The following is a 23,347-nucleotide window of genomic DNA, read 5'->3' as shown; positions in this document are numbered from 1 at the left end:
TGCATATACATTTGGGATTGTTATGTCTTGGAGAATGAGCACCTTTTTCATTATGTAATTGTCTTTCTTTATCCTTGATAAATTTCCTTGGTCTGAAATCTGCTTTATCTGAAAATAATGTAATACTCCAGCTTTATTTTATTAGTGTTAGCATGGTATATCTTTCTCCATATCATTACTTTTAATCTCTCTGTGTCTTTATATTTAACTTGGGTTTCTGTAGACAACACAGAGTCGGATCTTTTTTTATCTATTATTGACATAATTGGATTAAAATCTGCCATATTTATAATTGTCTTCTATTTGTTGCCCTTGTTCTTTGTTTTTGTCTTCCACTCTCTGCTTTCTCTGGTTTTAATTGAGTATTTTATGTGATTCCATTTTCTCTCCTCTCTTAGCATATCAATTATGCTTAATTTTTTAAAAATTTTAGTTGTTGCCCTAGAATTTGCAATATACATTTACAGTTAATCTAAGTCCACTTACAAATAACACTGTACCACTTCATGAGTAGTGCCAGTACCTTATAACAGAGTAAACCAATTTCTGTTATATAACACAATTCCTTTCTCCTGTCTCTTATAACATTACTGTCATACATTTCATTTATCCATAAGTTATAATGTATCCAGTTTATTCTTGCTGTTATTATTTTGAATAATATGTTATCTGTTAGATCAGTTAAGAATAAAAAACATAAAATATTGTTTCTTTTATTTCTTCTCAAATGCTCTTCCTTTCTTTATGTAGATCTGAGTTTCTGATCTATGTCATTTCCTTCTTTCTGAATAACTTCTTTTTAATATTTCTTGAAAGGCAGGTCTACTAGTAACATGTTCCTCAATTTTTGTTTGCCTGAGAAAGTATTTCTTCTTCACTTTTGAAGGATAATTTTACTGGATACTGGATGATTTCTATGTTGGTAGGTTTTTCCTTTCAACCTTTAAATATTTTACTCCACTTTCCTCTTGCTTGCATGGTTTCTTAAGAGAAGTCTCATGATTCTTATCCTTGTTCCTCTCTCGGTAAGGTTTTTTTCCCCCTCTGATATCTTTCAAGATTTTCTCTTCATCTTTGATTTTCTGCAGTTTGAAAATCATATACCTAGGTACAGATTTTTGGTATTTATCCTGCTCCATGTTCTCTGAGCTTCCTGGATTTGTGGTTTGGTGTCTATCATTAGTCTTGAGAAAACTCAGCCATTATTATTTCAAATATTTTTTTCTATTCTTTTCTGTCTTTTCTCTTTCCCTTCTGGTATTCCTGTTGTACATATGTTACACCTTTTGTAATTGTCCTACAGTTTTTGGATATTCTGGGTTCCCTTTTTTTTTTTTTTAATTTTCTGTTCAGTTTGAGAAGTTTCTATTGACCTATCTTAAAGCTTACTGATTCTTTCCTCAGTTATGCCTAGTCTACTGATGACCTCATCAAAAGCATTCTTCATTTCTATTAGTGTTTTTTATTTCTATCATTTCCATTAGATTCTTTCTCAGAGTTTCCATCTCTCTGCTTACAGTACCTATCTGTTTTGCATGTTGTCCACTTTTTCCATTAGAGCCCTTAGCATATGAATCTTAGTTATTTTAGATTCCCAACCTGATAATTCCAGAATCTTCATTATAGCTGAGCTTGATTCTGATGCTTGCTTTGTCTTTCCAGACTGTGGTTTTTGCCTCTTAGCATACTTGTAATTTTTTGTTGAAAGCCAGACATGGTGTATCAGGTAGATAGAACCGAGATAAATAGGCCTTTAGTGTGAGGTTTTATGTTTATCTGGCAAGGAGTTAGGTTGTATTTACTCTTTGCTATAGCTGTAGATTTTAGAGGATAAATATCCTCTGGTGTCATTGTTTTGGTCTCTGTTATCTTTGGGTTTCCCTACAGACTCTGTTAATAGAGGCTGAGCCTGGCTTCAGTTGTAATCTTCTGTTATTTTACAGGAGCCCTACTAATGTAGTGGTAAGATATGAGGGGAGGGGAAGCATTCTATAATCCTATGACTAGGTTTCAGTTTTTTAGTGAGCTTCTGCCCCTGGGCTGTAACCTTCACAAGTGTTTCTCAGCTTTTTTTCCCCCACTTCTCAGCTTTTTTTCTTCACCCACATACGTTAGGCTCTGATGAAATAGCTTCCTTTGAGGGTAAGCATTTGTTCAGGACAACAAAATGCTCTGGGCGTATTTCAAGATGATTACTTTTCCCTTCCCACTGTTGGAAGGGAAGTACAAGGGGATTGTTATTTGATGTTCACAGTGAGAACCTGGTGGGGCTTCTGGAAGTAAAACTCACAGAAATGTTGGGGCCCCTTTAAGGTTGAGCCCCCAGGAGTTTTCATCTCTCAAGCTAGTCCTTGCTCAGTCTCCAAGAATAGTCAGTTATCCTTCAAGTATTTCTACCAGTTGCTGGCTCTGTTGGTTTCTGGTCTTGGTAAACTGATTCTCTGTTATCACCTGTCTCTCCCATTTGGGGGCAGTGATTTTGCTCTGTGAGCTCAATTCTCCAATAGATCTATAAGATTTATTGATTTTCAGTTTTTTCAGCTTTTTTCTTGTGAGAATGGGAGGAATTTCAAGCTCTTCATATATTGGACTGAAGCCTAAAAGTTGTAAAAGCAACATAAAAGTGAAGAAACATTGATTCGAAATTTGTTAACAGAAGATTCATATTGTACTAATTATTTGACTTTTGTTTTTTTAGATTTAAGTTGCTATATATTTAAAGTTACTTTGCCATTTTTTTTAATGATTTTTTTAAATTTATTTATTTATTATTTATTTTTGGCTGCGTTGGGTCTACGTTGCTGTGCCTGGACTTTCTCTAGTTGTGGCGAGCAGGGGCTACTCTTTGTGGCGGTGTGCGAGCTTCTCATTGTGGTGGCTTCTCGTTGCAGAGCACGGGCTCTAGGCGCACAGGCTTCAGTAGTTGTGGCACATGGGCTCAGTAGTTGTGGCTCACGGGCTCTAGAGCACGGGCTCAGTAGTAGTGGTGCACGGGCTTAGTTGCTCTGCGGCATGTGGGATCTTCCCAGACCAGGGCACGAACCTGTGTCCCCTGCATTGCCAGGAGGATTCTTAACCACTGTGCCACCAGGGAAGTCCCTGCCATTTTTTTAAACTTAATTTTAAGAATATTTGGAACTGACTCTATATGATAATACGGTAAATTTCACGTTTTTAATAAAAGTAAATTTTAAATGCAAAGTGGTATCACTGGGTATTCTTGACATATACAAAATTTCTTTTTCTTTATAACGCCTAAGTATGAGATCCAGCCATACCACTAACAGCTAAAATGATGATTGGTACTTAATGTTTCAGGTTTCTCTAACCAGTCTTGTGTACGCCAAAGGTTTTAGTATGTTTAAACAATATGAAAATTAATAATAGCTTAAATTGAGGAAAGTATTATTTTATACTTGCTGCAAACATTTGTTTACATATCAGTGCTCTTTTCCTTGCCTTATTTCCCCTAAGTCTTGATTTAATTTTTGTTGAAGAATATTACACTAAGCTGTAGTACTAATAGCAGTTTCCTGCAAGAGTACTCCCACATGCTGCTCCTCCATCTTTCCATCAACCTATCATGTTGGAGGAATTTTTGTTGCTTGAGAACATGTTTGGGAAATTTAACAAAATAATTGTCTGATCATAAGCTTGTACTAGAAGGACACCTAGGAGCATGCTGGAGGCGCTTGGTTTAGAAAGAAAGATGATCAACTCAGTTGCCCTTCTGGCACATCCTGCCCATATCTGTTACGGAGTTCTTTTATGTAACTCCTTGAAGAAGTTGAATCCTCCCAGGATAGCTACTGAGATAGCCCTACATCTGATGGCAGAATTTTTAAAAATCCTTCAACATAATTCTACTGCAGAAAAAGTATTTGTGTTACCAGAATCCCTTTAAAGCTAAACTCTTCAAATAGGCAGATATTAAAACTAATAAAGGATTGACCTCAAAATAAAGAAGGAAAGTTAGGCAGGCACCATTTCTTCTCTCCTTTAATATGTAGTTGTGTGGTTTTTTGTTATTGAGTTGTATGAGCTCTTTGTATATTTTGAAAATTAAGCCCTTGTCAGTAGTTACTCAGCCATAAAAAAGGATGAAATAATGCCATTTGCAGCAACATAGGTGGACCTAGAGATTGTCATACTGAGTGAAGTAAGTCAGAGAAAGAGAAATGTATGATATCACTTATACGCAGAAACTAAAAAGAAATGATACAAATGAACTTATTTACAAAACAGAAACAGACTTACAGACTTAGAGAACGAACTTATGGTTACCAGGGAGGAAGGGTGGAGGGAAGGGATAGGGAGTTTGGGATTGACATGTACACACTGCTGTATTTAAAACGGATAACCAACCAGGACCTACTGTTATAGCACAGGGAACTCTGCTTAATGTTATGTGGCAGCCTGGATGGGAGGGGAGTTTGGGGGAGAATGGATACATGTATGGGTATGGCTGAGTCGCTCTGCTGTGTACCTGAAACTATCACAGCATTGTTAATCGGCTATACCCCAATATAAAATAAAAAGTTTTAGGGACTTCCCCGGTGGCGCAGTGGATAAGAATCCGCTTGCCAATGCAGGGTTCGAGCGAGCCCTGGTCCAGGAAGATCCCACATGCCGCAGAGCAACTAAGCCCATGCTCCACAACTACTGAGCCTGCGCTCTAGAGCCCGCGTGCCGCAACTACTGAAGTCCACGTGCCTAGAGCCCGTGCTCTGCAACAAGAGAAGCCACCGCAGTGAGAAGCCCACGCACTGTAACGAAGAGTAGCCCCCGCTCGCCGCAACTAGAGAAAGCCCACGCGCAGCAACAAAGACCCAATGCAGCCAAAAATAAAAATTAAATTAAAAAAATAAATAAGAAGTTTAAAAAAAAATATGCAGTTGATAAGTCGGGAACATACATGTTTCTAAATGTATGAGGAAACTAATTATCTAAAAAGAAATATTGACCTACTAAAGAAATTATTCAGTAAAACTTGTCAATTCATAGTGTTTCAAAGGTCAAATTGATGCTCTTGATTAGTACTTTAAATTTTGGCTATTTTAAGTGATTACAAATGGTTACTCGTTTTGAACTATTTATAAGCACTATTATAATTCAGTGATTAAATTTGTTGTTAGAGTGGCTATGCTTTGAAATTCCATTGACATTAACAAATTAATTGCAATCCTGTTCTGTCAGTAAATGGCTCTGCTCTGTGTTAAAGGAATATGTGGGGCTAGTGGAGGCTATACCTCCCATAATCTCAAAGGGGTATTATGATTCTCAGATCCCAATCATAACTCTCTTTTACATGACTCTTCCTGTTAATATCATTCCATCTACTCAAGGTCTGCCAACTTCAAGTAAAGGAAATTAACTAGTGATTACCTGGGAAAAGGAGAATGAATGAAATGTAGTCTACCTAGTAAATATTAATAATTCTACCCAAACCAAACTTAACATGGACCTTCGTCATGTTCCACTCATTTATAATGCCATATTTTTTACCTTTTTCTAAATCCTATGAGTTTGAAAGTCAAACTCAGTTTCTAGTTCTTTCCTAGAAAGTATTGCTTTTCTGAAATACGTAATGTATCTTATTTATCTTTGTATTCCCAATGCTTTCCACAATGCACATGCTTACTAAATAATAGTTCAGTGAGTGGCTGAAGAGTTAGGCTTTGCTAACTATACTAAACATCACTGTTTACCATCTTATTCTCTGAATATATCTTATAACACAAATTTACAATTTATATTTTTCCTATTCTTTTATATTAACTAATTTTCCCAAAAAAGATTATAAGCTTGAAGGCAAAAACCAAGTTCTCCATTCTTTATTTCTCAAGTACCTACTGAGATAAAATAATAAGCCCTCAGTAATACATATTGATTTGTAAAATCACTTTCTATGTTATATACTAGGGAAGAATAAGTTGAAATTCCCTATGCAGGGCTCTCTCCATAGTTTGAGAGAGATCTAGTATAGAAATGTAGTGAGAGTCTATAGTAACTCAGTGATTCAGTAATTACTGTTGACTGATTTAATATATTTTTAAGTAAAATGCAGTGGTCTTAAGTGTAGATTGAGTTTGACAAATGTATGCACCCATGTAACCAATGTTTCCGACAAGATACAGAGCATAGAGCATTGCTGTCACCCTGGTAAATACCCTTCTATCCCCTTCCAGTTGGACTCCTCCACCTACAACTACTACTCTCATTTCTAATCCCATATATTGCTTTTACCTGTTCATGAACTTCATATAAATGGAATCATATAGTATGTGTTCTTCTGTGTCTGACTTCTTTGACTCAACATACTGTTTTTGAGGCTCATGGATGCACAACTTTTCAAGAGCGTTCCTATTCTCATAACTTCTTTAAAACATAGTGCTGACTTCTAATACTTCATGTTCATCACAACACAAATGATTTTTCTTAGTCCTCTAGGACTATGAATTCACTTTATTATCTTCATTCACTTTATTATTTAGTGATAGTTGTATCATCAGTAAAATACCTGCATGTAAGTTAGGTTGAAAATATAAGTGTAAAGACATAATCAAATATAACTCAAATATCTTTAACATTATTGATTCTATAAGGCAAGGTTGTTTTTTATGAAGTGTTTTTCACTAGCATACAATAAGGGCAGTTTCATCTTTCCCTGCCTTTGCTGTATTTTCCAGACACACAGACAAAAATGAAATGTTTAATTTTTCCTTTACATTGTATGTCTTAATAGAGATCAAATTAGCTTTCTTCAGTATGAACTCAGGATAAGGGCAATAAGAAACCTTATTGTTTCCAGCCTCCACTAAGATGAACTGGCAACGTGTCAGGAAAATTCTCAGTATGGAGCAGTTTTATTACAATTCAGTACAATTGGTTCTTGCATAACCTTTAGAAAATCATACATAAAACATTCTCATCTATATAAATAAAAATCACCCACACACTTTATTAATAGCTTTGTTCATTTTTTCCCTGGGACTTGTGCTGCATGCTGTGCCCCCCTTTTCAGTCTTTTTTTAAGGTAACTTTCTATAAGCTTTCTTTAAAGCAAAAAGGTTAGGTAATATTAGGAATCAAATACAAATGTAAGATAATTGTGATAATTCTCCCTCTTGATCATGTACTGTAACTAGTGTTTCTAAGTGTCCGTTTTACATTTAGTGACAGGGAGTGGCTTTTTCACAATATATAGTCAGTTTAACCGCAAGAAAGAAGGAAGAAATAAATGTCATACTTTTCATGGAAATAAGAATCATAATTTATTTGTGATGTGTTTGGGGGTTTATTTTCAAACCCACGCATTTTTACGTTTGTATCACTGTTACTATGACTACAATAAATACATGATGAAAGCAAGAACATGCCAGGTTGAAGTCTCAGCCTTTTTTCCTTAGTCTAGTTCATTAGCAAAAATGTGGTTTTTTTCAGGTGTCATTTTCCTGAATCCAAACTTTAGAAAACTTTCCATTATTCCCCCAAAGTATGTGTTATAAAATACCAATAATAAGCCTCTAGATCTAACTGCTCATTTACAGTAAATACAAGGGCCAGAAGAACATATTAAATGACATCACTACCCAGAATGGGGGAAATTGTACAGTACAAATGACCCAGTTTCTTCAACAAATGAATAGCAATAAGGGGGGAGTGGAGGAAAAGTGGCTACATTTTTTTAGATTAAAAGAGATTTAAGATGTGTGTCATTTGTACCTCAAAAGTAGAGAGGGAGAGAGAGACTTAAGAGATACATAAACCAAATGCAATGTGTGGAACTTGTTTGGATTCTAACGTGAACAAGCCAACTGTAAAAAAAAAAATATTTTTGAGATAATTGGGGAAATCTGAATGTTGACTGGATTTTAAAACTGTCAGTATTAATAAGTGTAACAAAGGTGTTAGGGCTTTATTTTTAAGAAATAGCCCATATTAGTGATTTATATACCAAAGTGATGTCTGAAATTTTATTTAAAATACTCTATCAAAAAAGAAACAAAAAACCCTGGAGGTAATAAATAAAACAAGGATGGCAAAACATTGATAATTGTTGAAGCTGTGTGATGAATATATAGAACTCTTTATTCTCCCTAGGTTTGAGATTTTTTCATTGTATCAAGTTAAAATACACACACAGAATGCGAAGGAAAATAATTAATCACCACTGTCATCACAAACAAAATGATATTCACTCTAGGAATAGAATTTTAGTCTCAGGAAGCAGTAGCATCCTATAAATTAAATTAGTGTATTAAATTTGGGGGAAGGAGGGGAAAGTATTTCTAATACAGCCATACTTAACCTGTAACTCGGTGTCCTCTTTCCCACTAAATACCATAAAACTGTAGCAGGTAATGCTTCATTTGAAAGGAACAGTGAACTTTGGAAGGAAGATAGCTCTGTCCTTGGGAAGAGCAGATGGGCCCAGGCTGACAGTGAGACACAGGAATATCTCTGCCTTCAGCATTAGTCTCCCTCCTGTGCCATTTGTGGGATTCACCTGGGACTGCTGTCCTCTAATTGGGAAGTCGGCGACAGGGCCTTTCTCACGGCCAGCTCTTTTGACTCCTATATTATTCTCTGATAAAATACCTATTTTACTACAGAACATTTTTTACCTTCTATTGCTTAGTTCTATAAAAATGAATGCTCTTAATGAATAGATTAAACCCTTTACAAACATAATTTTGTAGGACATAATTTGCCTTCTGAGAATTTATTTTTTCTGTGACATTGACTTCATGTTGTTTTTCTAGTAGAAAATAATCTGGGTCTAATCAGGGCATAGAACTGAATACCATAGTCACAATTAGTATTTTGGTGCTTACCCACATCACAGCAAAGAAAGTTTGCAAAATTAATGAATGTTGAAAACAGTTTCTTCAGTGGACCAACTTTTCTAAGTTGGAACACTGGTTTTCAAGCTATGGAGGCTTAACCCAGCCTGACTGAAGTGATCTAGAAAGGAGCCTTCACAAATCTACATTTTAAAACAAATGCCCTTTTTCTGAGTTCTCTAGAATCATTCTGCCATAGCAAATTTAAGAGCAAACCAAACCTTCCTGAACCCCAGCTCCATCTGTAATTTAAATTATAAAGGCATCCAAAAAAAGTAGTCATTTTGCATTTGAACATATTGTAAAATCTGTCTTCAACATACCTATATAATTTATTGATATTATATCAATTAAATTTTGAGTTCTCAGAGAGCTGGAGTCATTTCTGTCAGGTTAACTCTGCATAGCCACTATCACAGTAACATGAAAGTATAAAGATACCTTGCTGAATATATCTTAATTAAACCTGACTTGTCATATCTTTCTAGAAGTTTTGATGATAGAAGGAGAAAGTTTAAGTACAAGAAGAAGTGAATAAGACTGGATTTTGAAAAATGTTACTATTAAGAGGATTTTTTTGTGAAAAATATATAATAATCACAAAAGTTTTATAGCTACTGACAAAAATAATAGTTACTATTTGTTAGGTACTTCACTAAACATTGTTTAGAGTCTTACAGTGTGGAAGTATATGCTAAGCATATGTACTACAAAATTTCAGTTGAGATTTTGGAGAAATATAAATGATGGAAGAGTAATGTTTGTTTTATAGTCTGAATAATCTCTGTCAGCCTGGGGAAGGAGAGATCATTTTCTTGAAGTAGTTAGAAGTACTGTAATGAAAATTTTTAAAGCATGTTTTCTAAAGCATTTTATTAAAATTACCCATCTTTTGATGAAAACTGATGAAATCAGTACCCTCTCATCATAATGGCCAAGCTCTTTAGCCCTTTACTGGAGTGGTTTTTATCCTAATTCTTAGCATGTTTGCTTTCTGAATTCATTGAACATCTAAAAAAGTTGTTGACAAGGAAATGTAGTTTTGACACTTCAGGAAAGACATTTTCTACTTTATAAAATTAGGTTCCTACATGTGAAATTTGAGAAGCCACCAAAGTGAAACACTCTATAATTAATTTAAAGCTATTAATTATATTAGCACTTCAATGCCATTTAGAGGCACTCCGTACTAATATTTAAGGTTCAATTTTTGGGACTTCCCTGGTGGTGCAGTGGTTAAGAATTCGCCTGCCAGTGCAGGGGACACAGGTTTGATCCCTGGTCCAGGAAGATCCCACATGCCGTGGAGTGACTAAGCCCGTGTGCCACAACTACTGAGCCTGCGAGCCACAACTACTGAGTCTGCGTGCCACAACTACTGAAGCCCGTGCACCTAGAGCCCACTCTCTGCAACAAAAGAAGCCACCGCAATGAGAAGCCCACACACCACAATGAAGAGTAGCCCCCGCTCACCACAACTAGAGAAAGCCCGCATGCAGCAACAAAGACCCAATGCAGCCAAAAATAAATAAAATAAATGAATTTATAAAATTCAGTTTTTTACTTAATGTCGTATTATCAGTATTATCAACCAAATTGAATAATTTTTCTAGACGTCATTAAAGTAATCCACAGGAAATTAAATTAATTGTATAAAAGAAAAAACAAATCAAAAATCCAGTGTTGTTTTAAAATGAAATATTAATATCAATGAAATAAAGATGGTGCTTTATGATGTTTTTGTTTTGTTTTCAGTTAAATAAGGTTTTTTCCCCCCAGTAAATTAAAGCATCACATTATTAATACTTCCCATACACCAGTAATAGGCAGTTTTTTCTAATAATCTCCCTAATACCTATAGCCAACTTCCAATTGTTTTTGGTAATATGAGTAGAATGGTAAAGCCCAGAGTCCAATAAAAGTTATTAACCTACACCTGAACTTGTCTGACCAAACTTTTTACCAAAGATGCTATTGGCAAGAGAACAGATTTGAATTATATTGCCTATTGCCTTTTGTTTTTTTATGGTAACATGTAGGTGAGCATGCAAAATAAGTAGTAAAAGACCAATAAATCAGGGAAAAGGTAAAGAAATTAGATGACGTATTTAATCAACAAACTAGAGTATCAGTTTCTGAATGTTTCTCTATCCCCCACCCTCCCTTATGAATTGCTTGTTGGCAGGAACTGTCTTATTCTTCCCTGTATTCCAGATACATTGCCCAGTATAGTTCTTTTAAGCCAGTGTAATGATTTAGGCCAGAAACTAAAAAGCTTCCATGAAATGTTGTCATTATTTGCTACTTGCAGGGAAAACAAAATGAAACTGGAATATACAAAAGAAAGAGGAAAGAATCTTTCCTATCTTATGTAAACATAAATGTTTGAGGGAAGGGTGCAGATGTTTAAAACTTTTTATTTTTAATTACATCTATGTTTAGTCCATATTGTTTGTCTTTAGAGCATATTATGTGACCAAAAACAAGCTCACTTTTCAAAAAGTTTGGGGATTTTGTAAAAGTGGAAACAACAGCTTGTAGAAAATATAACACATACACACCTATAGCTAGCCTAAAATTGCTTGTCACCAACTCCAAACTAATGACTAGAAGTTTCAAACTCTGGGAATGTATATATGCAAGATTAACTAAAGTACTTGATCGTTACCGATAGCATATGTGTAAGTATCTCTTTCAAATTGAATTCTTACTGAGAGAATAACTATTAAAAGTTTAATTACAGTCTTTTATCATTTTGCTTTGATTTTATACTAAAAACTACCAAGCAGATAACACTTAGGTGTATCTTTTTCAATATGACAAAGTTACATAAGAGAATCCCCTAGCACGTAAGAAAAATACAATTATTTTCTATTCTGAATCTCCAGACTGCTGTTTTAGAAAATCATATCTGATTATTTGCTCAGCAGAAGATTATTGAGTTGATTTAGCTGTGATTTTACTTAACAAAGCTTCAGCTGCATTCCTACTGTGGAGTCCGAAAAAGGTAGAGAGATATAAATGATACATTCAAACTGTGATTTTTGTGAACAGGACCATCGATGCACCCCTCGGAGCTAATAGCGGAGATGAGAAACAGTGGGTTTGCACTGAAGCGAAACGTACTGGGGAGAAACTTGACCGCAAATGATCCATCACAGGTAATGATCTTTTTATCAGTAAACTGAAAATGTCTATAAATCTAAATGTGATTGCTTGTGAATTGCTACTTAATGTTTTCCAATATGTATATATCCATAGGAAGGCAAGCTAGAGCAAAGAAAATGCCTAAAACGTATTTTGATTTTGCTTCTTTATTATTTTAACCTAAATGAGAAATTGTTTTTAAACCTATATTTTAATAAACGAAACTGCTCCTCTGGGTTTATGTGGATATCTAACTGATCTGGTGATAAGGTTGTTACTTTTTCCTTCCTGCTAACTTACCCATAAAATGACATTAAACAGAACCAATGGGAAGAAGTGTATAAAAGCAAACCCCTAAAAAATATGGAAAATATTTTAAACAGTTACCTGATTAAAGTGTACATAGATCCATAAAATGGTTGAGTTTAAAGGGTTAAATGCAGATGTTCTAATACAAACCATGTATTTCATTTAATGAGGAAACTGGAGCCCACAGAAGTTAAGTGATTTCCCTGAGATCATGTGGCTTTTCAGAGACAGAGCTGAGACTAAAACCCAGACTCCCACTGGCATAAACTTGTGCTGCTCTGAAAGAGTCACATTCCTTCTCAAACACTGCTAGGGATTGTACGTATAACGTATATATCATGTATTTGTACTGTTTAATATATTTGATAATGTACTGTTGAATTTGTAAAGGCAAAAATTGTGGATGTTTTGACCTTCCCCTAAAGTTCATGATCTTCCTGGTTTTTATGTTCCATTAAGTTAAAAAGAAAATTGAGAGAGTAGAAGCCATGCTATAAACATTTTGTCTATGCTTCTCTGTCGTCCTCTCCTGATAAAGTTTGTTAATGGTGGCAAAGCAGTCGTCTTAACCTCTTAGGGCATTATGATCCTCCTTGGCAGGTAGACTACAAAAATTTTTTAATTCCACTTTCCAATCCAAAATGTCATACTCATCTACAGTATGTCCCTAATATAAAATTTCTTATTTGTAAACGTTTCCTTTCCTGTCTGATAACTAACTTGTCTTGTAATCTAGCAATTTAATGATGTCTTTGTTGACTTAGGAATATGTTGCAAGTGAGGGTGAAGAAGATCCAGAAGTGGAATTTTTAAAGTCACTAACAACCAAACAAAAACAGAAACTTCTCAGGTGATTAAAAAGTGTCTGTTTAATGAATTCAACTACATTTTTTCTTATGTTTCATCTTAGTGTCATATTCAACTCTGATCCTAAGTTTAAGGTACTTAAAACCATGTATCACATTCATTTATTGATTTATTCTTCACCTGTAGTAGTACAATTTTGTCTTTCTTTCAGTAATATGAAAATGAATGTAAGATTATATACTCAGTTTATACCGCAAAGTTACTGCACTTTTCAGAACATTTAATTTGGAAATAGATTTATTTGTAGGTTTTAGTTTTCATAGTAGATTTGTATATATCTTTGCATACGGTTTGTTCTTAGAAAATTGTGGGCCATGTATTACTCTTCTTACATTTTGTACAATTTTATGAGGAATGCTGAAAAATGCTTAAATTTAAAGTCAGTATGAATCGTGTTAAACAGACTACCTCTGGATTAAAGAATCCAAGAAATGTCTGCTGAGTCCAATAGAGGGAGCTCATGATGTTTCAGTATGTGGAGTCTTGAGAATGGCTGGACAGGATCCAGTGAAGACATTTTTATTTCAGAGTAACTCAGACATATCATATAAACAAGTTACTCTTCTGAGAATGTGAAATACTCTTTAGAAATTCAGAATGCCATAATAGAATTGTCCTAATTATTTATTTATAAGTCTAAACAATTGTTGAAAACTAATATGTGATTATTTTATTTTATGTAACTAAAATAGAATACTAAAAAAATGTAAAATGTATTATACTTATTCAGACTTTCTGGAGAAAATGCCCTTGAAATTTGATAGTGTAATGTTGATGAGTATTTCCATATTTAAAATAGTACATACATAAAATTAATGTTTCATCTGATTAGAGCTTTATATTTCAGTTTGCAGTTGGTCCAGCTAATGTTACAAATTTTCTTTATGCCAGGATGACCATTTATTTAGGGTACTATATAATTTCAAATTCTGATTCAGTAAGAATTTTTTTTAATAGTCTCATTACTATTGAGCAAAGTATACTGAGACAGTTAATGCATTTTTAAGTTTAAACTTATAGTATATGTGACTTGAATAAAGGGAAGAAAATGATTTGTCATTTAATAAAAGTAAAGAATGTATTTGTATTTGAATACCACTTTTAATAGCGTCTAAGAAACTATATTGTCTATTCAAAATTTTATATTTGTCGGTGAAAGGACTGTTTTTACATAGCCTGTCACTTTTTCCCAATAACAGGAAATTGGATCGACTTGAGAAGAAAAAAAAGAAAAGGAGAAAAGATAGAAAAAAGAAAAAGCTTCAGAAGAGCAGAAGTAAACACAAAAAACATAAAAACAAATCCTCCTCCTCTTCGTCTTCCTCCTCTGGTGACACTTCAGAAAGCAGCAGTGAGAGTGACAACAAAGAAAAAAAAATACAGAAGAAGAAAAGAAAGAAAAACAAGCGTTCAGGGAATTACAACAGTGGTTCTGAAGAGACGGACAAGTCTAAGAAGAGAAAACTTGATGAAGAACGTTCTAGCAGTCACAGTAACAAGGAAAAGCCTAGGTTTTTAAAACAAGAGAGTTCTGGGGAGAAGAGCAAATGGAGCCATTCTGATTCTGACAGAAAGCCCAGAAACCATAACCAGAGTCCAGAGGAGAGCGGATCTGGAAGAAACGAGAGGAGCAGCAGGAGCCAGAGCAGGGACGAGAGGAGTAGGAGAAGCCGAAGCAGAAGTCATGGTGGTTACAAGCCAAGAGAAGTGAGAAAACGGCCACGGCGAAGTCCCAGTGAAGAGCGGGACAGGAGAAATGACACCAGAAGCCACGGCACAGATAGATACAGAGGAGGGAAAATGCACGGAGCATTATCAGGAGATAGGCATACTAGAGTGATGCAAAGAGAATGGAGAAGTAGAGAATAAAGAGAGACTTGTATGTGACTCGTACCTGGAAATAAAAATATCTCCACTTTCTTCTTGAATACCTTTAGCAAGGGCTAAATTATGTACTATTGTCTTTCTAATAAAAAAGCTCTATTTTAATTTTTCATCTCTGTAAACTGTTATATCAAGTACAAAACTACATGAATCCCATAAGAATGTACTTGACAAATATTTGTAAGTGATCTGTTTTGGGGCTGTAAAAATATTTTCTGTTCTTTAATGTTTCCTGTGCCCTATACTAAAACAAAAACCCCATGTAACCATGTGACATTTTCTTTGTTCTGAAACATCATTAAAAGAATGACAGACAGTACAATGAATGGGTATAGTTTAATTTTTTTTTCAATTCAAATTTATTACTTTTAAGATTTGAATTGAAGCCAAGGGTAATCACTGTAGAAATTCACTGCTATGAATTAAGTAATGGATTGGTCAGTATTTCTTTAAGACTTTAAATTCCCTTCAGGTGTTTTGCTCTAGGGTCAGAAGCTATTTACATTTGGATGATGTATTAATTTTCTATACTGCCATAACAAATAACCTCAGTCTTAATGCGAATACAGTTCTGGAGATCAGAAATCTGAAGTGGGTCTCACTGGGCTAAAATCAGGGTGTCAGCAGGTTTGGTTCTGGAGGCTCTAGGGAAAATCTGTTTGCCTGTTGCAGCTTCTAGAGGCCGCCTGCATTCCTTGGCTCCTGACCCCTTCTTCCATCTTCAAAGCTAACAAAGTCGAGTTCTCACATCTAATCACTCTGACACTTTCACATTCTGCATTGTTTTCCACTCTTTGGGACCCTTGTGATTACATTGGGCCCACCAGGAGAATCTCCCTATTTCAAAATCAACTGATTAGCAACCTTAATTCCCCTGTGCCATGTAACCTAACATCTTCACAGGTTCCAGGGGATTGGGATTGCTATGTCATTAAGGGACCATTATTCACCTAGGACAGATGGCCCTTCTACTACTGACATTCAGCTATTACAGATTTTACTTCTAAAGGTGAAGCATTTACATAACGTCACAAATGAACCAGTGTAAACTATTTAGATACATTTCATAAGTATAGGTATATAAGGTATGTTTAAATTTAGCTGCAAGTTTCCCCTTGTGTTTCAAAGCATATGGTGGAAACTATAGAAAAAAATCATTTAGTTCAAATTACAAGTAACATGCAATTCCAAAAAATATATACTAACCATCAATGGACACAAGTATTGTTATCAGCGTTCCACATTTTAAAAACACCTCTTATTTAATACAATACAAATGTTGCTTAGTTTGGATGGTTTTGAGAATGGCAGTCCTAATTTCATAAATTTTATAGGGAAGTTTGAAAGAAGAATTAAGTAAAACCTCTCTGCGTAGTCTGGTATATATATCTTTGTCTTGTATATGCACACACAGAGATGTCCTCCGATTTACAAGCAGCTAACTAAAGGCATAAGCAACCCTTTGATTATTTACATTTTTAAGAGAGTTGGGAGGGGAGAACTTGAATTCCTTCTACAGTACTCTTCAATAACTTAACAGTGCACCTCAAAGATCCCTTTCCCTCTTCATTTAAAAAAAGAAAGCATGCATTTGAGATTGATAAAGACTGCTAATTTACACCTTGAGTTCATCAGTGTTGCGCTGATTATTTTCTATCTTATGCCTTTTTAGACTTTATAATTTTTATAATGTCAAAACCTATGCAATACTTACTGCCTTGAAGGATTTCTGAACCAACAGTGTTCATGAAGAGAAATGTTGAAATGCATCCTGTAATTAAAATGAATTAAATACATTATCATTTCTTAACACTTTGACTTCCACAAAAGTGTGGTCCCCTTTTAACTTTATAAGTGGCTGCAAGAATTTTTCAAATCTCTGGTTTACTTTCCCTTCACCGTTAAGATTGAGAAGCAATACCATTAGCCCCAACATTCTTATCTATCCAATGGTGAGAAAAATTCCTACGTAATTATAGGAAATGTTGGTTTGCTGTTTGGCTTTCAGACTTGGTCACCAAAGGATGCTAGACAGCCCCAAGGGGCTAGCATTCCAACTTGGCAAACTTAAAAACTGAAGGGAGGCATTTTCACATACAATCATAACATGGTAACAAATAGCTTTAAAGAGCCTCACCTGACTTGTTCTGCGCACTCTAATGATAAGGGTAAAAGGAATTGAAAGTGATTTTTAAAATAAAATGTTAAGCATCTAATTATACTTTTGCTTTTGAAATACAAGGTAAAAACCAAAGAGATAAACCTCATAATAAAAAGGATATCTAGTTGTATGTGTAGAGATTCCCCTAAGTACTAACGCCAAAAAAGAATCCTCCAAGTTTAATGAATATGATTCAAGAACAAGAGTCCCCAACCGTGACATTTTTTTAGAAAACCACAGGAAAAGTCTGGTGATATGTCATTCTTCTTACCCTTAATAGAGAAATTCTTTTAAAGAAATCTGGGTGTGCCTAGTGACATTTGTCCAGCGGCCTGGCACTGCACCGGCCAACTTGGGAGACATTATTGGGGTCCCCTCCTCCCCTTTTCCCTGGCCTAACATTTAACATAATTTAACACTAGCAAATTAATTCCTGTAGGAGGTGCTGTCGATTTACAAATGGTCAGGCACGATCAGGTTACTAGGTTAGGACTTATTTATCTGAATGTCTATGTGGTAAGTTAGTCATAATTTCATCTAATAAATGTGCCAAAATAGGCAGAGGTTGCTGCAGCATAGCGGCAGGTCTGCTTACCTTGCGGTAGGAAATGGAGATCTTACTTTGTATCATACGGTTTTAATCTGAAGAAAGCTTTTTATCTGAAAGGCTTGGAGAGGCCTTCCTTGTTCTTCCATGAGATGGCTTGCTGATAGTGAATCACATCAGTCCACGCTGTTGGGAGCTCGGCGTTTCCCAGTTTCAATCACCAAATATTTACTATGTTTTAGCATTGAATCTCAAAGATTTCAAATCCACCTGAGCCATTTCACTCTCCTTACCTAACAACCACTCGGCCAAGACGCAGGTGGAGGCCGCTCAACAAGGCCGCGTCCTCCACACCCTGTGTTTAAGATCAGGAAGAAAGCTGCATTTTAGCTTCAGTAGCTGAGGGGTATTAAGAAATCTTATTTCGGTTTTCTGAAAAGAAAACCTTGATAGTTAACACTTCTCGAAAAGAGCTAAAGGCATGCAATAGCTGCAGACCTTGGGAGCGAGTTTTTCGGATCAAAAAGGAGAAATGCTTTTTTAAAGTTGTGAGGAACAAATAGGACCGAGGGAACTCTTAAGTTTTGGGAAATGCCATGACAACTGAGAGCTGATGAAGCTCCTCAAACCCCGTTCCTGCTGACAGAAAAGGAAGCAGATCCTCATGCCCTTCCCCCTTTCTCCTCCCTTCACGCCACACTTAACATCACCCTCAGAATGTAACAGTAATAATGAAGCGAGGCGTGGGGTGAAACGCAGGAACGGCTTGTCATGGAAAACGCACACTGTGGCCCAAGTTGCCCGTGAGTCGCCTTTCCGCGACTCGTAGGCACGGAAGAAAACCCGGTCCCTTCGGTTCGAAGGTCCTCCCGAGGGGGTGGTCAGAAGTGGAGGTCCAGCGGCTTGGGTGCTGGCCGGACCGAGGCTTCCAAGGACCTCGCCTTAGACCGGAGGCCGGAAGGGGGCTGGAGTGAGTCCCGGGCTGGCGTGCCCCTTCCCATCCCCACAGGCGACTCCACCCCTGCGTACGGTGGTGCTTTCCTTCTAGACGCGCGCCTGGCAACCTTCTGAACATACCTCAAACCCAGATGAAAGCCTGAGAATTAGGGGGCGCGTCTCCCTCCTAGAATATGCGCCTCCCGCGCGAGGAGACCGCTGGACTCCCCACCGACAAAGTGTAACGGGAAAGGATGCGGGCTAGCTCGCCGCAAGGGTCGCCCTCCCCGCCCCGACCCTGCCAGTGGCCCACTCAGAAGAAATTCCAGGCTGCGGACCACGGGAGCTGCGCCCTGGGGACCAGCACTCCCGGGCCGCCGCGCGCTCTCGCCTGCCAGTTCCAGCCTAAGCTCGCCCGGCCTCCAGCGCGTTTCGCCTACGCAGGTCAGAGGGCGGACTTGCCTTCACTAGTTAGGAAAGCGAGCGAATTTCTCTCGTCTCTCGGGCTCCACAGGTGAAGAGGGCGCTTTAGGACGCCGCTGCTAATCTCTCGCTCCTGGGGCAAAAGTGAAAATGTTGACTCTCGCCAACAATCTGCAAGCAGAAAACAAATCGGGGTTGCCGAGGAGGGGGGCGGGGGGACAACACATCACTTTGCATTTCTTTTATAAATGAATCACCCTGAAACGGTTAGATGTTTGCAAAACAATGCAAAATCCCTGGTATGAATTCCAAAGGAAGAGAGTGCAAGGGTCTTGGAAAATCTTAAACCTTGTTTTTCTTTCCCGGGTCCCTGAGAACAGGCCCTGACAGAACATGTTTCCACGGACCTACTGAAACCTTCCCCTTAACTGGAGTTGCAAACACACTGTATATATTTATATCAATAACATATAGGGTAGGCATGTCTGTATGTATTTACCTCATACATATTTCTATAAACTCCAGCGTCTGGAAAAGGTGGGGGTAAATAACCCCGAACGGTTAAAATTATGGAGAAGGGATAATAACTGATTACTAATTTGAAAGTAAATAAACAGGTGACTTTTTCAGATCAAATCCCTCCTTGGATCGTTACAATAAATATCTCTGAAGGAAGCTCTCTATTTATGTTGTCATTGATTAATTCTTCACTACCTCATTTGATTTCGATTTAGAACGATTTGATTCTAATTTAATTAGCATGTAATTTGGATGTACATAATTACTGTAATTATGACATTCAGGTAAGGCAGCTTTAGGCTGAAAGGCAATTTCAAATTTTCTAGCAACCTACTTTGTACTGGGAAATGGACAAGGACTTTGCGCCCTGCTATCCAAGTAGTAATTAGCACATCTTTGAAACAGGCAGTGCGGCGGGGTTTGTATTAAAACAGCAAATACAAACCCAGCCGAGTTACTGGCTGCAAAGGTGGCTGCGAGTTCCCGGAAACGCACGGCGTTTCCCTGGCGCGAGATCGGGGAGCCCGGCGCCCCAGCGCCTGGGCCGGCTCTAGCTGCTGCGGGCTCCGGCGCCTCTGCGGCCTCTGGCGCGGGATTTGGAGGTGTAGCTTTCAAGATTAAAATACAATAAACGTGCGGGAAGGGTGGGGGACAAGAAAGGAGGGGAAGAAGCCACTGCACGACGTCTGAAGACGAGGGGTTGGGTAGTGAACTAGGAAGAGGAGGGAAGGGGGCGGCGGGAGGAGGGCGAGGCACAGAGTGGAGAGAAAATTGGTCAACGCCCCCAAGTGTTATCCGATTTTAGATTTGGGTTTCAAAGGGAAAAGGTGGGGGCCAAAGGGGTCAGTTTGCGCCGGCAGGGAGTGCGGACCCTTCGCAAGGGTCTGGGGTCAGGGATTTCGGGACTTTTGGCAGCCCTAGGGGGCCCTGCGCGCCCCGCCGGGCCCCGGCCTGCCCAGCAGCCCCCAGCACCCGACTCGGGGGGGATGGCGCCTGGAAGACAGAGGCAAGGCAGGAGGCTGCTTCGGCCATCCCCGGGTCCGGGTTGGAGAAAACTGCGGGTCCCTCGCTTTCCTCCCCTTCACAGGGGGGCCTGGGGACCTGGGACGGTCTGCTTGCCTGGTTTAATCAGCTTGGTTCGGTCGGTCCCAGATAACCCACGTGGGTCCCGCCGACCGGGAGCCTTCGGATTCTGGTAGTTGGGGGAAGAGTGTGGGGGCGCTGCAACCACGGCCGGGTCCCCATGCCGGGGTCCACGTCGCCGCCGACAGCGCCCAGCGTGCTCAACTCCAAGTTGGAAGACCCTGAAGTTGCCTTGAAGGAAATGTTAAATGCGCCAATTCTAAGACTAGGGCCAAACAGGGCGTTATACTGTTTTGTTTGTATTTTCAGTTAGCAAGTTCTAGAAAAGACTTCCTTTGCCTGGGAGCAGTAATACCGGCCATTACTAAGCAGTGCCGCCCAGTAGCGGGGCTTGTCCCCCACGAAGCACAAAAACTCGCTTTTCTTTGCTCGATTCGCTGGGTTGCTGCAGCTCGCGGCAAACGCCGACTCCCCGCGCTCGAAGCGGCGAGCAAGGGCAGACAGCGCGGCCTTCCCGGCCCGGAGCTCTAGATGGCGCCAGCGAGCCGCACTCGCCAAGCTCCTCTTAAGGGAATCAAGAGCGACTGTCAAACATAAAAGCAAATCAGAGTTTTCAGTTTTTTTAATGTGTTAAGAATGTTATTCCTTAAGAAAATTTGTAGCTAAATTATTCTCACTTAAAATAAACACTTAGTATACCAATTACACAAATGGGCGGGATTTATGTAAGATTTACTTCATCTGCATTTTTGTAGTGGGAAAGAGCCTTGGTGAATACAGATAATAGATGCAAATAAGATTAGAGTTAAAATAAATAAAGTTTCCATCTGAATAAAAAGAAATTCAATTTTACACGACTTATAACGATTTGACGGAATGTCCAGACAAGCCGCTCAGGTGCACCATCTAATCGCGTCAAAATAATGTTGTTTTCCCTCCTTGAGGAGAGAAAAATCTTTCTTTCTTTTTTCTTTCTTTTTTTCCCCCTTCATCAGGTAGGATCCAATTCACTCCGAGGGGGAAAATGTAAAGCCAGAAAAGGAAATCGCCGGGGGAGGGTGTGGATCGGCGCTGGCTAGGCGAAGAGCCGAGGAAAACTTGGTCTTCGTTCCTCTACTATGCAGGAAGCTACAGCACAAGAAACGCTGGGAGAAACCGGCTGAAACGAAATCGCATTTCCCCTCACCCGGGCCTGAGCGGGCTCAGGACCCCTGTCTGCGCCCCTCGCCCCACACCGGCCTCCGAGCAGCAGCCCCCGTCTGCGCCCCGACCCCTGGCCCCGGCCTCCCATTTCTCCCGGGCCCAGGAGCCAGAGCGGCCCGGGCCCCGTAGCCCCCAGGTGGCCCAGGGGAGACGTGGCTCCACCTCGGGTGGAGACTGAACTCTTCCCGGGTTCGTGGGCTCTCCTCCCACGCACGCCCTCTCCAATTTGCTCGGCCGCAGCGGGTGGCTGCCCGCTCAAGTCAAGGTATCCCCGCGCCCCCAGAGCCCCCTGGGGCTGGGGGTTGGGTAGGAGGGCGGGGGTCTGCTTTGCCTGGTGGTTTCGGCTGGGGGCAGGGGCCCGCTCCCTCCGCGTGCAGGTTCCGCGAGCTCTGCCCCCCCCCACCACCACTCACCCCGGCTGGACGCTCGGGCCCGGCCGCCGCCCGCCGTTCCCGGGAGCCGCGGTGATGGACGTCGGCTGACCCGCGGGGCAGAAGCAGCGCGCAGAGGCCTTGATCACTGGGCTGCGGAGGGAGCCGCGCGGCGAGCGGGACCTGCACGGCCAGGCCCTTTGATGTGCTTTTATTATCCACAAGAAACAAAGCTGCCTGGGACAGACGCCCGGGCGCCCTCATTCCTCGGGAGACCCCACCACACCCTCACCTCCGCGCCGCCCGCCCTCAGCCCCCAAACATGCCGGGCACCCTCCGGCCTCCAGCACCTCGGCCCCGAGCCCCCAGAGTGAACGTCCCCCTGGCCAGCTGCTCCAGGCCAGACCTGGACCAGAGGCGCGAGGAGTGTGGGCTGGGGCGCCCGGTGATAAACTGTTTGAGCGGGGAGCGAAAATGGCCAAAGCAAAGAAACACTCGAGGAAGAGAGGGGCAGCCGAGGCTGCGGGGACAGCAAAAAGGAGGAGCGGGAAGAAGCCACCCAGCGCCACGCTGCAAACGCCCCTCTGGGGACCTTCGCTGTACGTTTTATCGCTACTTTGCTAATTGGCTTTTCACTGCAGTTTGCGAGAAAAATTTTGTTGACTATTAATAACAATTTATTTTTTCCCCCTAAAATAAAAACATTCAGTCAAGTTCCCAAGACAGTAATAATAATAATAAAAAATCCCCCCCCCACTGGGGCTGACTTTACTTGCATTTCCTATTGTGTGGGGAGCTTTTTAGAAATATTTTTATTCTGTAAATATGTACTTTATTTTCTAAACTAACATTTTTTCGAATTGGGAAATTATCTCATTTACCAATTTTCTTTTCGTTTCTCCCTCTCTTTTAAACTGGGGCTGTTAAGTTGGTGGTCAGAAGACAAAGAGAGTGAAAATAATTTTCATTTCAATAATTGCCTTCTGGTCAATTTAACTGTGCCTTATTTTGAAAGAGACTGTCTAAATGAGATTCCTGTCCCAAATGTGTT

At 39.3% G+C, this 23,347-nt stretch overlaps 1 protein-coding gene across 1 annotated transcript in view; it reads left to right on the top strand.

Annotated features, from left to right (window-relative positions):
* Positions 1–15,379, top strand: part of CIR1 (corepressor interacting with RBPJ, CIR1) — a 40,211-nt gene extending 24,832 nt beyond the window's left edge. The window contains exons 8-10 of the mRNA XM_007183296.2: positions 11,901–12,007; positions 13,067–13,152; positions 14,369–15,379. Coding sequence (XP_007183358.1) covers positions 11,901–12,007; positions 13,067–13,152; positions 14,369–15,038 — 863 coding nt within the window. The 3' untranslated portion in view covers positions 15,039–15,379. The remainder of the gene's footprint in view (positions 1–11,900; positions 12,008–13,066; positions 13,153–14,368) is intronic.
* Positions 15,380–23,347: the final 7,968 nt, after the last annotated feature.

The sequence above is a fragment of the Balaenoptera acutorostrata genome, chromosome 8 (genome assembly GCF_949987535.1).
Source record: "Balaenoptera acutorostrata chromosome 8, mBalAcu1.1, whole genome shotgun sequence".
In the NCBI taxonomy this organism is placed as follows: domain Eukaryota; kingdom Metazoa; phylum Chordata; class Mammalia; order Artiodactyla; family Balaenopteridae; genus Balaenoptera; species Balaenoptera acutorostrata.
Note: the sequence above shows the minus strand (reverse complement) of the source record. Positions and strands in the feature narration are given on the sequence as shown.